The 17395-nt window shown below is 30.5% G+C and overlaps 1 protein-coding gene across 3 annotated transcripts; it reads left to right on the top strand.

The window, feature by feature from the left end:
- Nucleotides 1-4839: 4839 nt before the first annotated feature.
- Nucleotides 4840-15629, top strand: zf30C (zinc finger protein 30C). Of its 3 annotated transcripts, none has more exons than XM_075293625.1 (8): nucleotides 4840-4973; nucleotides 5074-5228; nucleotides 9603-10325; nucleotides 10393-10415; nucleotides 10485-10692; nucleotides 10764-11668; nucleotides 14076-15059; nucleotides 15130-15629. In XM_075293625.1, the coding sequence occupies exons 2-8, from the start codon at nucleotides 5210-5212 to the stop codon at nucleotides 15523-15525; spliced, it is 3258 nt and encodes a 1085-aa protein (XP_075149740.1). In that variant the 5' UTR covers nucleotides 4840-4973; nucleotides 5074-5209; the 3' UTR covers nucleotides 15526-15629. The 3 variants fall into 3 exon arrangements, with proteins under 3 accessions (XP_075149740.1, XP_075149742.1, XP_075149741.1); XM_075293627.1 differs by having other exon boundaries at nucleotides 4858-4973; nucleotides 5054-5228; XM_075293626.1 differs by lacking the exon at nucleotides 4840-4973 and having other exon boundaries at nucleotides 4991-5228.
- Nucleotides 15630-17395: the final 1766 nt, after the last annotated feature.

Raw genomic sequence — 17395 nt, forward strand, 5'->3', positions numbered from 1 at the left:
AAATTTTATTTCTATAGAAAATTTTGTCAAAATTTTATTTTATCGATAAGAAATAAATATTTATTTTTAATAGCGAGATTTCCGATCTTATCGATTTTTTTCATTTTCTACTTTTAAACCCGTTATGCAGTGAACCCGTTATCTAGTGAAAATTCCGTTGTATACAGATAATGCAGTGTTACCATGTGTGTATGTTAAAATCGATAACAACACTCCACGAAATTTTTCGGTAGCGTTAATGGCAACAGCGAAATTTTCCCTACCCATTGAGAAATGCATAGGTACTTTTTCGATGAGATAGACATTGCTATATTTGCTAAGGAAATTTCTGTGAGGCTTTATTATCGATTGTTTACATTTTTCTCCAATACGAGGTACATGCCAAAACTGTACTATTATTGGCATACAAACGAAATTTCCGTTGGAGGTGCGTACCGGACTTAAAGCCCGATTGTGTTTTTTCAATTGAAAATTCCGCGAAGCGATGTTATGCGCTTTACAGACTATCAGTTATTCCGGACGACAGTGCTCGTGTCGAACATATCCCATATATTGTGCATATTATAAAGGGCACCTTATACGGTCGGATAAACCCTGCGACACAACACGTTGCGGCGACAAATCCGATTGTATAAGGTCGTGTTCGGCTGTCGCGGGGACGTGTTGGTATAAAATCAAAACAACTTTGATTTTTTCTGGTTGGGTGGTACAAATCATTGAGTGTAAGGGGATGTTCGACAAACATTATCAAAGACAAATTTATTTTTACATTAAAAACAGGCATTTCTGCAATGAAATTAATGATGGATCGCCAATTCTGGTTGAAAATTAAAGAAATATATAAATCTAAACCAGTATTGTGGCAAAAACGTGGAAAATATCCACTTCCAATCAATGGGAAACCAGGCGACAAGTATTTTAAATTCATCAAGTAATTTGTAATATATTAAATGTGGATTACTTCAGGTATCATTGTTTTGACACATATACCAGGATTTTTTTATTATTTTCTTCCATTTTTTCAGTAAAAAATGGTTTCACCGAAGATTTCGTACAACTTCATTGTTTGTTTATGCTTCTTCTTATTTTTTAATGTTGTCATCACATTTGTTCGTGCAGTGTAAGGGCAAAACTTGAACGAACACACAACAAATAGACGAACCTCTGTCGGATTGTTTATCCGACCGTCTAAGGTCCGCTTAAGTTAAGTCCGAAGGCATAATCGATACTGCTGCATGTTTATGGGATCGATAACACATTTACCGATTATGTAGTCATCGCCGACAAGTCGTATCGATCCGACACACTGTAAGATTTTTTACAAACACCGACATTCCGTACGGAATTACTGATAGTCTGTAAAGCGCATTATCCATAATTTACATATGTTATCCATAATCTACATATGTAATGGAAATATGTGACAAACTGCATTATCGATACGTAAAAGAAAATCCGCATACCGGACTTTAGTCATAAGATATGCATTGCTACATATTTGCTAACGAAAGTTCCATGAGGTGTTATTATCGACTGTTTACTTTTTGTTCTCCCTTAATACATTGCATAACTGTGTTATTGGCACGTAAACCCAATATTCACTATAAGGTGGGTAATACGTTCGGGTTTCGAGTTGAAAATCGCGTTTTTTCGGAATTTTCGCTACCCATAGAAATGCATAGGTACTTTTTCGAGTGAAATTTTCAGTAGAACGATTTTATCGATGCTTTGCATTTTCTGCCATAAAGCCCGATATGCCTCTCTAATGAAATTTCACTACCCATACGATAGGCATTGCAATATTTGCTAAGGAAAATTCCGTGAGGAGTTATTATCGATTGTTTCCAATTTTTCTCCCATAAGAAATACATGACAAAACTGTATTATTGACATACAAACGAAATTTCCGCCACAGGTGCATACCAGACTTAACGTCCGATTGTTTTTGCTATTGAAAATCCCGCTTGGCGTTGTTATCGACTATTTACATATTTCTTTCATTGGAAATTGTTATCGGCATGAAACAGAAATTTTTCGCAAGCGATGCACACCGGGCTTTAGTCATAAGAAATGCATTGCTATATATTTGCTAACGAAAGTTCCGTGAGGCTTTATTATCGATTTTTATATTTTGCTCCCTTAATACATTGCAAACTGTGTTATTGGCATTTAAAAGCACGGAAGACCGGAAGCACGGAAGATTCATAAAGCGTCTTACAGACTATAAGTTTTTCCGGACGGAATGTCTGTATTTGAAAAGAAACTAATGGTGTTTTCTTTTCTGAAAAAAGTGCTTTGCCGTCATTTTGTCTGTACAGAATGCGCATTTTTTAAATGTTACCAGCAACCTAAAAAAATGCTATCATTTCAGCGGGCAGAAAAGAATTCAAAGAAGGAAACAGGGCAATCGCAGCACTCTCGTTTGTTGGCAGTGCTGAAAATGCCCGTAATTTGTCTCTATGCGTGGCACTATTTTCACAACAGAATTCGAAGCCTTTTCGCACTTTTGCCTGTTTTTTTTTTTAGAAAAGAACCTAAAAAGTACATTTTGCAAAAAAAGTGCACATTTTTTACAAGAAAAGAAAACACCATTAGAGTGTGTCCAATCGATACGACAATTCGTTGATGACTAAATAAACGGTAAATATGTTGTCGACCCCATAAAAATGCAGCAGTATCGATTATGCCTTCGGACTTAACTTATAATGTGGCCAATATATGGGATATGTTCGACACGACCATTGTCGTCCGGATAAACTTATAATCTGTACGGCGCATAAGAAATGCATTGCTACATATTTGCTAACGAAAGTTCCGTGAGACGTTATTATCGATTTTTAAATGTTGCTCCCTTAATACATTGCGTAACTGTGCACGTAAAAGCCCGGGCTTTATTCATAAGAAATGCATTGCTACATATTTGCTAACGAAAGTTCCGTGAGGCGTTAATATCGATTGTTTACATTTTGCTCCCTTAATACATAGCATAATTGTGTTATTGGCATGTAAACAAAATTTCCGCTACAGGTTCGTACCGGGTTTTAATGCCGGTATGCGCCTCTAATGAAATTTCCCCTACCAATAAGAAATGCATTGGTATTTTCGCTATCGAAAATTCGTGAGGAGTTGTTATCGATGGTTTACATTATGTTCCCATGAGAAATGTATGGTAAAATCTGTATTATCGACACGCAACAGGAATTTTCCCAAGAGCTGCATACCGGGCTTTAAATTGTCACTTCTCCGTAAAGCCTAGTACTAAGATCACGTTTTCGCGCGAAAAACTGTTATACTACATATAAAAAAAACGTTAGCGCGGAATGGATGCGAAATGTTTGTTTTGAGCATTTTAAAGAACATATTTATACAACTCTGGATTTTTCGCACGAAAAAATAGCCAGGTATGTATATTATTTCGCATAAGTAAGTTAACATCTCTGGTTTTGAGACCCTATTTAGAGAGATATATGAAAATACTCGTTTTTCGCATAAACGAACTTAGTACTAAGCATAAAGGTGGGTATTAAGTTCGAGTTTAATGGTGTTTTCTTTTCTGAAAAAAGTGCTTTGCCGTCATTTTGTCTGTACAGAATGCGCATTTTTAAAATGTTAAGCCTAGTACTAAGATCACGTTTTCGCACGAAAAACTGTTATACTCCATATAAAAAAACGTTAGTGCGGAATAAATGCGAAATATTTGTTTTGAGCATTTTCCAACAAATATTTAAACAGCCCTGGATTTTTCGCACGAAAAAATAGACAGGCATATTATTTCGCATAAATAAGTTAACATCCCTGGGTTTGAGACCCTAGTTACGGAGATAGGAGAAGATATTCGATTGTCGCAGAAACGAGCTTAGTACTAAGCATTAGCCGTTAAAATCTTCATTTTTTTACCATTACTTTTCTTTAATCCATTTTAAGGAATACAAACTTCCTGAAAATTTGCTTTGGACTATTCCCCCATCAAGTTATAATAAAATTTGTAAAAAATATGTATAATTTTATGCCTTTTTTGCTGATGTAGTTTTCACTTTAGCGGCTAAACTGGAACTTAGTCTCACCTTTAGCCGTTAAAATCTTCATTTTTTCACGATTACTTTTGTTTAATAATCCATTTTAAGGAATACAAACTTTCCGAAAATTTGCTTTGGGCTATTCCCCATCAAGTTATAATACATTTTGTAAAAAATATGTATAATTGTATGCTTTTTTTGTTGGTGATTTAGTTTTCACTTTAGCGGCTAAAGCTGAGTACTATGTTCGGTTTTCAAGCTGAAAACCAGCTTGTTTTCACGGTTACTTTTTTAAATTAATTAAATTATAAATATAAAAGGGTTCACAATCAATTCCTTATATCGTTTCCATTCATTATTTCACAAAACTTTATAAAAATATAGTTGTCTTCAAATATATATTTGTACTTTTAATTTAGTGTTTTGGTGAAAAACCCGAACGTAGTACTCACCTTAAAGTGGAACTTAATACCTACCTTAACAACTCTAAATACGAAAAAAAAAATGATTTTTACCTATGAGACACGAACTCAGTACGGCCCATAATAAGTGAATAAAAATAATATCATACTTACCTTATGACATTTAAAAACGTATGTTAAAGTTAGATTAGTTCAGCACTAAAATCTCTCGAATATATAGCTATTTAAATAGGATTATTTTTTCCAAGTTTGCTATAAAACACTCGCACCATCATTTTCGTTAATTTCCAATCTCCGTTAAAAAATGCCGTATTACATTGACAGTTATTAGTAGGGTCACCACGTTTTTATTTAGTGATACCAAATATCTTCGGCTTGGCATCTCTGTTTTTAGTGAACAACGCCATTGCTTGGTAGAGAATAATTTCATCGACTTTTTCTCAAGGTGTAACCAGAAAAATTGCAACGAAGACGAAAAATTATTTCTTTCCGTGATCGTTTGATATTTTAATGAATTTTTAAAGTGTATAAAAAGGTGTGTGTAGTTGACGAAATATAAAGAACTAAATGAAATGAATTTGAAAACAATTTTACATCGATAACAAAACTATTAAGTTTTTCTGTCTATTCATCAGTACACTTCCATGGAAATTAAGAATTGATTAGCAGAAAAAGGGGAAAAAAAGCAATTCAATTGGTATGCGGAATGACAAAAAGCAATAAACCTTCATAAGATAAATTAGGAACTTGGAATAGTTTTATCTGTCCACAATGGAATCGACGGGAGTGGGTGAGTGTTTGTATATTATTAAGATTTTATTAAATTTTATATCTGATTTTCAATCTTTTTTCGTGTTCTGTTGTATATTCATCTTTTCCATAAGATTTTCTTGTTGGTGGTGTTCATGACTTCAGAAAAAAACAAGTGTCAAAAAAGGCCGCTATCACAGGGTTGTACTTGTCGATTTGTTATTTTAATACATTGAGGGCCGAACAATGTAATGGTGGCACTATAAAAGAGTGTTGTTAATACCTCGTTCTCAACACACTTCAAAAATCCACTTTAATTAGATTTCAACTCTAAAAAGGGGATTTTAGATCCACTTTAATTAGATTTCAACTCTAAAAAAGGGAACTTTAGACCCACTTTTAGTAGATTTCGAATTGAATGAATGGGTATTAGAGTTTTGGTGGAAATATCTAATAGCCCATCCACATTGAAAGTGTAATGTGAATGAGGTATAAATGAAAAGTGTAAATATTTAGGCTGTCATTCGGGATTGATTTTTAAAAATCTAGCGATTTGGGATTTCAAAATATTGAATCTAGGGAGTTTTCGGGATTCTTTAAATATTGTAACTAATAACAATCTACAGCACCGAAAAATTGTAGTACATTATGCCAATTTGGCTTAATTCAATATTATTAACAAAAAAGCTAACAAAGGCATATTGAAAAATTGAAAAAAAATGTAGCACTTAGTCCAATTCAATTTTATGAAGAGAAGGAAGTAATATCATATCGCTATCTTACTCAAAAAAAAAAAGATTTAAAGGATTTTCATTGTACCATCATGTTATTTTTTGTACTTCATCGTTTTAAGTAACTTCATAAAAATATCAAGCATCTAAAGTTTCATCAAATAAATACAATGAAAAACATCTCTCACAGTCGACAATGGTCTAAGATTTCAATTTATTAATAACAAATCTTAAAAAGCCACAAATTTAAAAAATTTGGATTATTTTTTTTTTATCCAAAATAAAAACAAAAAACCGAAATTCAGAATTAGGTTAGGTGGCAGCCCGATGTATAAGGCTCACTTTGACTTTTCAGTCTATTGTTATACCACATTGGTGAATTTCTCTCTAATCGCTGAGTGCTGCCCGATTCCATGTTAAGCTCAATGACAAAGGACCTCCTTTTTGTAGCCGAGTCCGAACGGCGTTCCACATTGCAGTGAAAGCACTTAGAGAAGCTTTGAAACCCTCAGAAATGTCACCAGCATTACTGAGGTGGGATAATCCACCGCTGGAAAATTTTTTGGTGTTCGGTCGAAGCAGGAATCGAACCCACGACCTTGTGTATGCAAGGCGGCCATGCTAACCAACCATTACACCATGGTGGCTCCCAATTTTCAGGAATAATTCAGTCCTTAAAATCCCGGGATTTCCCGGCTGACAGCCCTAGTAAACATATATACTTTATATTTGACGGCGATTACATTTTTATCAAATCTTGTCAAAACTTGCATAGAAAATATGCATGTCATTTGGGTTCCACAAATTTTGATGATCTTGTAGAACGGTCGGGTCCTCATCGTCTTGTAAAAAATATGAATGCATATCTTAAGGCTACCGGAAATTCGTTAGACGTGCATACCGCCCTTTATGCGCCGTCCAGACTATAAGTTTATCCGGACGGCAATGTTCGGGTTGAACATATGCCAGATATTGGCCACATACCGCAGCTTGTTAATGGGATTGATAACACATTTACCGATTATTTAGCCATCGCCGACAATTCCTAGCGATTGGATACACTGTAAAGATTCTTTACAAACACAGATATTCCGTCCGGAATAACGTATAGTCTGGACGGAGCATTAGGTACTAATCTGAGGATGCGACCACTACTATGGAAATATGGGATTGGCAGGAGTGAAAAATATGATGGCATTCCAGTTTTAATATCATTCGGAAATTGAGTTTGGAAAATTCCTGTAGTATGCCATTAATACAGCTTTGCCTTTTAGTTCTTATGGTAGCACATTGTAGACAGTCGATAACTCGGTATTCTCTAAAACAAAAAAAAAAAAAAATAACAGTACATTTCTTATGGTTAACGGAAATTTCGTAGGATGTACATACCGACTTTTAAGGAACTAATCTGAGGATGCGGCCATTACTGTGGAAATAAGAGATCGGAAGGAGTGAAAAATATTATGACATTTCGGTGTCAATATCTATCGGCAATTAGCCTTTGTTGTTGTTAGCCGAACAAATTGTCAGTACAACAGAATGGACATTAAGTTCCTGTTTCGATGGTGGATATAAAAAAATTGCAAAAGTTAATTTCTATAGGAAATTTTGTCAAAATTTCATTTCTATAGGAAATTTTGTCAAAATTTCACTTCTATAGAAAAATTCACTTCTAAAGAAAAATTTCATTTCTATAGGAAATTTTGTCAAAATTTCATTTCTTAGGAAATTTTGTCAAAATTTCATGTCTATACGAAATTTTGTCAAAATTTCATTTCTATAGGAAATTTTGCCAAAATTTCATTTCTATAGGAAATTTTGCCAAAATTTCATTTCTATAGGAAATTTTGCCAAAATTTCATTTCTATAGGAAATTTTGCCAAAATTTCATTTCTATAGGAAATTTTGCCAAAATTTCACTTCTATAGAAAAATTCACTTCTAAAGAAAAATTTCATTTCTATAGGAAATTTTGTCAAAATTTCATTTCTTAGGAAATTTTGTCAAAATTTCATTTCTATAGGAAATTTTGCCAAAATTTCATTTCTATAGGAAATTTTGTCAAAATTTCACTTCTATAGAAAAATTCACTTCTAAAGAAAAATTTCATTTCTATAGGAAATTTTGTCAAAATTTCATTTCTTAGGAAATTTTGTCAAAATTTCATTTCTATAGGAAATTTTGCCAAAATTTCATTTCTATAGGAAATTTTGCCAAAATTTCATTTCTATAGGAAATTTTGCCAAAATTTCATTTCTATAGGAAATTTTGCCAAAATTTCATTTCTATAGGAAATTTTGCCAAAATTTCATTTCTATAGGAAATTTTGCCAAAATTTCATTTCTATAGGAAATTTTGCCAAAATTTCATTTCTATAGGAAATTTTGCCAAAATTTCATTTCTATAGGAAATTTTGCCAAAGTTTCATTTCTATAGGAAATTTTGCCAAAATTTCATTTCTATAGGAAATTTTGCCAAAATTTCATTTCTATAGGAAATTTTGCCAAAATTTCATTTCTATAGGAAATTTTGCCAAAATTTCACTTCTATAGAAAAATTCACTTCTAAAGAAAAATTTCATTTCTATAGGAAATTTTGTCAAAATTTCATTTCTTAGGAAATTTTGTCAAAATTTCATTTCTATAGGAAATTTTGCCAAAATTTCATTTCTATAGGAAATTTTGCCAAAATTTCATTTCTATAGGAAATTTTGCCAAAATTTCATTTCTATAGGAAATTTTGCCAAAATTTCATTTCTATAGGAAATTTTGCCAAAATTTCATTTCTATAGGAAATTTTGCCAAAATTTCACTTCTATAGAAAAATTCACTTCTAAAGAAAAATTTCATTTCTATAGGAAATTTTGTCAAAATTTCATTTCTTAGGAAATTTTGTCAAAATTTCATTTCTATAGGAAATTTTGCCAAAATTTCATTTCTATAGGAAATTTTGCCAAAATTTCATTTCTATAGGAAATTTTGCCAAAATTTCATTTCTATAGGAAATTTTGCCAAAATTTCATTTCTATAGGAAATTTTGCCAAAATTTCATTTCTATAGGAAATTTTGCCAAAATTTCATTTCTATAGGAAATTTTGCCAAAATTTCATTTCTATAGGAAATTTTGCCAAAATTTCATTTCTATAGGAAATTTTGGCAAAGTTTCATTTCTATAGGAAATTTTGCCAAAATTTCATTTCTATAGGAAATTTTGCCAAAATTTCATTTCTATAGGAAATTTTGCCAAAATTTCATTTCTATAGGAAATTTTGCCAAAATTTCATTTCTATAGGAAATTTTGTCAAAATTTAATTTCTATAGGAAATTTTGTCAAAATTTCACTTCTATAGGAAATTTTGTCCAAATTTTATTTCTATAAGGAAATTTTGCCAAAATTTCATTTCTATAGGAAATTTTCTCAAAATTGTATTTCTATAAGGAAATGTTGTCAAAATTTTATTTATATAAGGAAATTTTCTCAAAATTTTATTTCTATAAGGAAATGTTGTCAAAATTTTTTGACGTTAGCCGAAATTTTAAGTGCAAATCAAATTTTCTTATCCAGACATAAATTTTCTACACATTTTTGTTAATTAAATACAGATGAAACAAGCATCAATCTTAAAATATTTTTATCCTTTCCCATGTTTTTAGTTATTAGTTATTAATTTTTTTTTATTTTTAGAAAACCCCGATACATCGGCATTCCCGGAACAACCCGATCCATCAGCTTTCCTAGAACAACAACACGATGAATCTGCTTTCCCAGATCACCCCGATGAGACTACTTTTCCAGACCAACCCGAAACATCGGCTTTCCAAGAACAACTGGATGCATCTGCTGCAACCTCAACAGAGGCTCAATTGGCTATGCTCGTTAAATTATCCACACAAGGAGTACCGAAACTATTTTGTCCAATTTGTAATAAGGCCTTGGTATCGTTACATGGCTATGTGAAACATGTGAAAAAACATGAACCTCCTGGAGGATTTCTTTGTCGATATTGTGAGGCTCGTTTTTGCTCTGACGAAGAATTAAAAAAACATCGTGAAACAGAGCATACAACAATTGCTTGTCGTCTATGCAAGGACACAACGTTCACTAATGAAGAAGACTACAGGGTCCACATACGAGATATACACAATGGAGTGGACCGACAATTGTATAATTGTGAAAAATGTGGGGCAGCCTATAAGACCATAGAACCCTATCGCCGACATATCGAAAACGATTGTGGCTCAATTAAGCCATTTAAATGTGATTTGTGTCCCATGGCATTTGTGACAAAATACAATTTGAAACACCACAAAGAGAATCATAGTGGGGAATTGAAATTCTGTTGTAGCTATTGTGGCAGAAACTTTAAGCAAAAAGCTCGATTGATTGAACATGAAAGAACTCATACAGGTAAATAATTTTTATTTATTTGTTTTATTTGCCCTAAAAATTAATTTCATTTTTTCTTTTATTTTAGGAGAAAAACCATACAAATGCGATGTAAGATAATCAAAGATTGAATTCTTGTTCGATTCTACTATCACTCTCATCACTTCTTTCATATTTTAGGTATGTGGCAAAAGTTTCTCCCATCGCGAAAGCATTGTAACCCATTCCACTATTCATACTGGCATCAGACTTATCGAGTGTAAATGCTGCAGCTCACGTTTCTCGTGTTACTCCAATTTAATTAAACATCGCCGCAATAGACCTGATACTTGTGGTCAACCGGAATATGATCCACCACGAAATCGTATTAGGAAATTTACCTCAAGAAGTAAACATAGCAACCATAGCTCACATTTATGATCTTAAGATATACATTTAATTTTGTTTTTCATTTTTCAGTTCCGGCTCTCTTAAATCCCAATACGGAAATAAAAGTCGTAAATGTTAATAAAATTATTAAACCTGATGATTTGGAAAAAGCTAAGGCAAAAGAAAAAGAAGCCTCTGAAAAACCAAAACCACCGAGAACAGCTCGAAAGCGTACCGGTGGCGGAGGTTTGAATTTACCCATTCGCAAAAGACAAACAAAGAATAAAAAGCGTTCAAAGACCACAATTGAGTTTGATGATAGTGATGACGAAGATGTCGATTGGACTGGCAGAAAAGATAACGGCAATGAAGAGCAGGATTCTGAAGATAAACCCTTAAAGGATAAAATAGTACGACCCAAGCGAGAGCGTAAAACGCGTGGTAAACCAGAAACTGACCCTATTGAAGAAGTCCCCATTACGGCGGGACCATCTACGGCATGGTCCGATGACAGTGAAGATGATTATGTTCCAGATTTTGAGAAAGAAGATGATTCCGAGGAAGAAGCAAAGGAATCCAAAGATCTCAAATTTCCCATTAAAATAAAACAAGAGGCCAAGGAGGATACTTCACACCTTGATATTCAAAATCTAGATGAATTTGAATATTCAACTATCGATACGAGCGCTGTAAAATCCGAAAAAGATGATATCAATATATTCAGTGAAAAAGATAAAATTTTGGAATGTTTGCTAAGCGAAGGCGATTCGTTTATTGACACTAGTTTGCCAACGGGGACAACAAACGCGCCTACAGAATATAAAGCACAAAGTCATGTCAAAAAAGGAAAGCTATTGAAAAATTATTCTACAGAAGAATGTGACAAAGATTATACATTGGAAGAAACAGAAGTTGTGCTGGTGAAAAATGAAGACAGCGATGATGACGATGATGATCATTTTCCCTTGGAGGATATGTTAGAAGTAAAAGCAGAGGTAAGTTGTTCATATACATATATGGCATATGCAAGTAGACGAACTCTGCGATTAGGATGGGAAGTGTGCCCAGAGTGATATATGGGCGACAGAAGTCGTTTGGGCAGGGAACGCGAAAAAATAATGGGCGCCATGTGGTCATGGTTTAAAAATGAGTCATATATTAGACCATGGCACAAAAAGTGTCACTAGCAATAAAATGCACATATTTTTAGAAATTTTCTTTTTCTACGAAATTTTGATATCCATTTTCTTTTAAGTTAGAACAAAAATAAACCCTACCTCAACTTCATCGAAAATTAATGGGAGAAAATTCATGGGAGAAAATTCGATTAACCTATTACAGACAATTTCCATTGCAAAAAAAAACCTACCAAACAAAAAATCTCATTTTGTCAAAATTTTACCAAAAAACTACCAAACAAAAAAATCTCATTTTGTCAAAATTTTATTTCTATAGAAAATTTTGTCAAAATTTTATTTCTAGAGAAAATTTTGTCAAAATTTTATTGCTATAGAAATTTTGTCAAAATTTTATTTCTATAGAAGATTTTGTCAAAATTTTATTTCTATAGAAAATTTTGTCAAAATTTTATTTCTATAGAAAATTTTGTCAAAATTTTATTTATATAGAAAATTTTGTCAAAATTTTATTTATATAGAAAATTTTGTCAAAATTTTATTTCTATAGAAAATTTTGTCAAAATTTTATTTCTATAGAAAATTTTGTCAAAATTTTATTTCTATAGAAAATTTTGTCAAAATTTTATTTCTATAGAGAATTTTGTCAAAATTTTATTTCTATAGAAAATTTTGTCAAAATTTTATTTCTATAGAAAATTTTTGAAAATTTTATTTCTATAGAAAATTTTGTCAACATTTACTTCTATAGAAAATTTTGTCAAAATTGTATTTCTATAGAAAATTGTATTTCTATAGAAAATTGTATTTCTATAGAAAATTTTATTTCTATAGAAAATTTTGTCCAAATTGATTTCTATAGAAAATTTTGTCAAAATTTTATTTCTATAGAAAATTTTGTCAAAATTTTATTTCTATAGAAAATTTTGTCAAAATTTTATTTCTATAGAAAATTTTGTCAAAATTTTATTTCTATAGAAAATTTTGTCAAAATTTTATTTCTATAGAAAATTTTGTCAAAATTTTGTTTCTATAGAAAATTTTGTCAAAATTTTATTTCTATAGAAAATTTTGTCAAAATTTTATTTCTATAGAAAATTTTGTCAAAATTTTATTTCTATAGAAAATTTTGTCAAAATTTTATTTCTATAGAAAATTTTGTCAAAATTTTATTTCTATAGAAAAAAATTTCAAAATTTTATTTCTATAGAAAATTTGGTAAAAAAATTTATTTCTGTAGAAAATTTTGTCAAAATTTTATTTCTATAGAAAATTTTGTCAAAATTTTATTTCTATAGAAAATTTTGTCAAAATTTTATTTCTATAGAAAATTTTGTCAAATTTTTGTTTCTATAGAAAATTTTGTCAAAATTCTGCAAAATCTACCAAAACATCACGAATTCTACGAAACAGTAAAAAATTTACAACTTTTGGTAGCAACCGTGCCCATGACATGAAATGTGTCACTCGTATAACAGTCGCTTATATTTTTAGAAAATTCTGAACCGTTACTACGAAATTTTGAAGTCCAGTTTTTTTTCAAATTAGATCAAAATAAACCCTAAAATATTTGCCAGGGGTACCGGACTATAGAAATAAATTTTTGACAAAATTTTCTATAGAAATAAAATTTTGACAAAATTTTCTATTGAAATAAAATTTTCACAAAATTTTCTATAGAAATAAAATTTTCACAAAATTTTCTATAGAAATAAAATTTTTACAAAATTTTCTATAGAAATAAAATTTTGACACAGTTTTCTATAGAAATAAATTTTTTACAAAATTTTCTATAGAAATAAAATTTTGACAAAATTTTCTATAGAAATAAAATTTTGACAAAATTTTCTATAGAAATAAAATGTTGACAAAATTTTCTATAGAAATAAAATTTTGACAAATTTTTGTATAGAAATAAAATTTTGACAAAATTTTCTATAGAAAATAAAATTTTGACAAAATTTTCTATAGAAATAAAATTTTCTATAAAAATAAAATTTTGACAAAATTTTCTATAGAAATAAAATTTTTACAAAAGTTTCTATAGAAATAAAATTTTGACACAGGTTTCTATAGAAATAATTTTTTTACAAAATTTTCTATAGAAATAAAATTTTGACAAAATTTTCCATAGAAATAAATATTTTACAAAATTTTACTTCTATGTACATGCTACACCCAAAGAAATTTTGGACAGACTTTTTTCTATGAGTGTATGCACTTAACGTTTATTTTCTACTATCTTTTCTCCGCTGTTTCCTTGTAGTATCCCCCACATACGATCGACACTGGTGGAAACACAGAATGCCGTGTATTATTGCAACACATAACTGTTCGTTATCCTGAATTGAAGACACAGTCGACCATTAAAGTTTCACGCAATTGTCAACCATTCTTTTCCAAGAATCCATCGCTCAAAAGCCTTATGCGAAAAGCAAACAAAAAACGCCAATATCGTCCAAGAGGTTGTTCGGACAGGGAAGCACCTAAAGGTCAAAGAAAATCAAAAATCACAGGTCAAGAGTTAAGGGCACGTTTGAAACTTAAAAAACGCGACAAATCATACCAATGTCCACACTGCATTAAATTGTACTACATGAGAAAACCATTCGAAAGACACATGAGAGAGGATCACAATAAAACCGATGAAGAAATCAAGGAATTATTGAGACCGGTTTTGGATGACGTGCCCACAGATGATGTCTTCAAGTGTCATATATGCGATAAAATCTATCTCATGGAGAAACGTTTAAAGGATCACATTCCCAAGCATGGCCCAGATGGTAGCCTAATACATAAGTGTCCCTGTTATTGTCTGCAATATTTTGCTACACGCGAAGAGGCTCAATTACATGCCCAACAAGCTCACAAAGATCTGTTATGGTGTGCAATATGTGAAAAGTTTATGACTGGCAGTGATGCCCTCAAAACCCACCGGGCCCGTTTACATGGCTCCAAGGAGGTGCAATTCAAAAGGAATTTGGTTTGCGATAAATGTGGTAAGAAATTTATGGGTCGAACACAACTAATGGATCATGTGCGATCGGATTGTGGTCGTGTGCCTATATATCAATGTCAAGTTTGTGGCAAATGTTTGACCACAGCGGGTATTTTGAAAACACATATGCTTTTGCATCAAGATGAACGTCCCTATGAGTGTGATACATGTGGTAAAACATTTAAGATAAAGGCCCAATACAAAACGCACACTAAATTTGCCCATTCGGATGAGAAACGTTTCAAATGTCATGTGAGTTTTTTTTTTTATTAAAAATTCATACTAGAAAGTTTTGAAATCTATTTTTTTTTTTAATTTTCAGCTCTGTCCCAAAGCCTATCCATATCGTGAAAGTTTATTGACCCATATGTCTGTACATACTGGCATTAAGCGATTCCTTTGCAATGGCTGTGGCAAGAGATTCACATGCGTCTCCAATTTACAAGCTCACCGCAAGGTTCATGCCGAAACCTGCGGTCTTTTGCCTTTGAATGCAAAGGCTACACAATATATGGGTGTCCAGAAGGGTAATCTATTGTTGGGAGCCAAACCCGAACCCGGTCTAGACTATGTTGAATCTCAAACATTGGTGGCCAAAGAAGTTTACACACAGGATGTGCATATGGTTCCCGACGATATTCTTAGAAGTTCACAACCCAGTAATTCATTGACTGGAGGACTACCATTAAATTATACAACAGATATAATACTTTTATAATGTTGAGAGGTTTGTCATAATTTTAATCATAGAATAATATTACGGTATACTTTATTAATTATTATATATGAATTATATTACACATATATTCATATTTAAAATAATATGCAGTGTTTTTTTTATTTACTTTCCATGGAGGGTCCAAAGTTTAGGTTGGAAGTTTAATCAAATGTTGGCCATGATATTCTCATAACCCTCTGTGGGTGCAGAGGGTTATGAGAATATCAAATTAGAATTAGATTTAACTCGGCAAGTATCTCTATTTTTCGCTGTGAGAAAAAGTAAATTCTTGCGATTTGTGATTCCGAATATCGCAACATGGGGAATTGTAATGTATGTAGGATATTAGTTAAGTAACCCTTTCTTAAATTGGGCTATCACTGCAGCACTCAATTTTAATTTAAATTCTAATCGACATTTATCTGAATATGATAAACAATGAATTCCTAATTCCTTGAGTTGATTGAAATATACTTCTGCAGCGACGGTACAAATAAAACGACTTCTTGTACAAATAAAACATTAAAAATTATTGGTGTTTTTCCCCCATTGGTTTGAAACTATCAATTGTTTACAATTGTGAGAGTTTCCGGAATTATCAATAGAAAATTTTGCCAAAAATTTTATTTCTATAGAACATTTTGTCAAAATTTTATTTCTATAGAAAATTTTGTCAAAATTTTATTTCTACAGAAAATTTTGTCAAAATTTTATTTCTATAGAAAATTTTGTCAAAATTTTATTTCTATAGAAAATTTTGTTAAAATTTTATTTCTACAGAAAATTTTGTCAAAATGTTATTTCTATAGAAAATTTTGTCAAAATTTTATTTCTATAGAAAAATTTGTCAAAATTTTATTTCTATAGAAAATTTTGTCAAAATTTTATTTCTATAGAAATTTTGTCAAAATTTTATTTCTATAGAAATTTTGTCAAAATTTTATTCTATAGAAAATTTTGTCAACATTTTATTTCTATAGAAAATTTTGTCAAAATTTTATTTCTATAGAAAATTTTGTCAAAATTTTATTTCTATAGAAAATATTGTCAAAATCTTATTTCTATAGAAAATATTGTCAAAATTTTATTTCTATAGGAAATTTTGTCAAAATTTTATTTCTATAGAAAATTTTGTCAAAATTTTATATCTATAGAAAATTTTGCCAAATTTTATATCTATAGAAAATTTTGTCAAAATTTTATTTCTATGAAAATTTTGTCATAATTTTATTTCCATAGAAAATTTAGTCAAAATTTTGTTTCTATAGAAAATTTTGTCGAAATTTTATTTCTATGGAAAATTTTGTCAAAATTTTATTTCTATAGAAAATTTTGTCAAAATTTTATTTCTATAGAAAATTTTGTCAAAATTTTATTTCTATAGAAAATTTTGCCAAAATTTTTTTCTGCAGAAAATTTGGCAACATTTTATTTCTTTAGAAGATTTTGTCAAAATTTTATTTCTATAGAAAATTTGTCATAATTTTATTTCTATAGAATATTTTGTCAAAATTTTATTTCTATAGAAAATTTTGTCAAAATTTTATTTCTATAGAAAATTTTGTCAAAATTTTATTTCTATAGAAAATTTTGTCAAAATCTTATTTCTATAGAAAATTTTGTTAAAATTTTATTTCCATAGAAAATTTTGTCAAAATTTTATTTCTATAGAAAATTTTGTCAAAATTTTTTTCTACAGAAAATGTGGCAAAATTTTATTTCTATAGAAAATTTTGTCAAAATTTTAGTTCTATAGAAAATTTTGTCAAAATGTTATTTCTATAGAAAATTTTGTAAAAATTTTATTTGTATAGAAAATTTTGTCGAAATTTTTTTTCTATAGAAAATTTTGTCAAAATTTTATTTCTAT

This window comes from Haematobia irritans, chromosome 2 (assembly GCF_050003625.1).
Source record: "Haematobia irritans isolate KBUSLIRL chromosome 2, ASM5000362v1, whole genome shotgun sequence".
Taxonomy (NCBI): Eukaryota; Metazoa; Arthropoda; class Insecta; order Diptera; family Muscidae; genus Haematobia; species Haematobia irritans.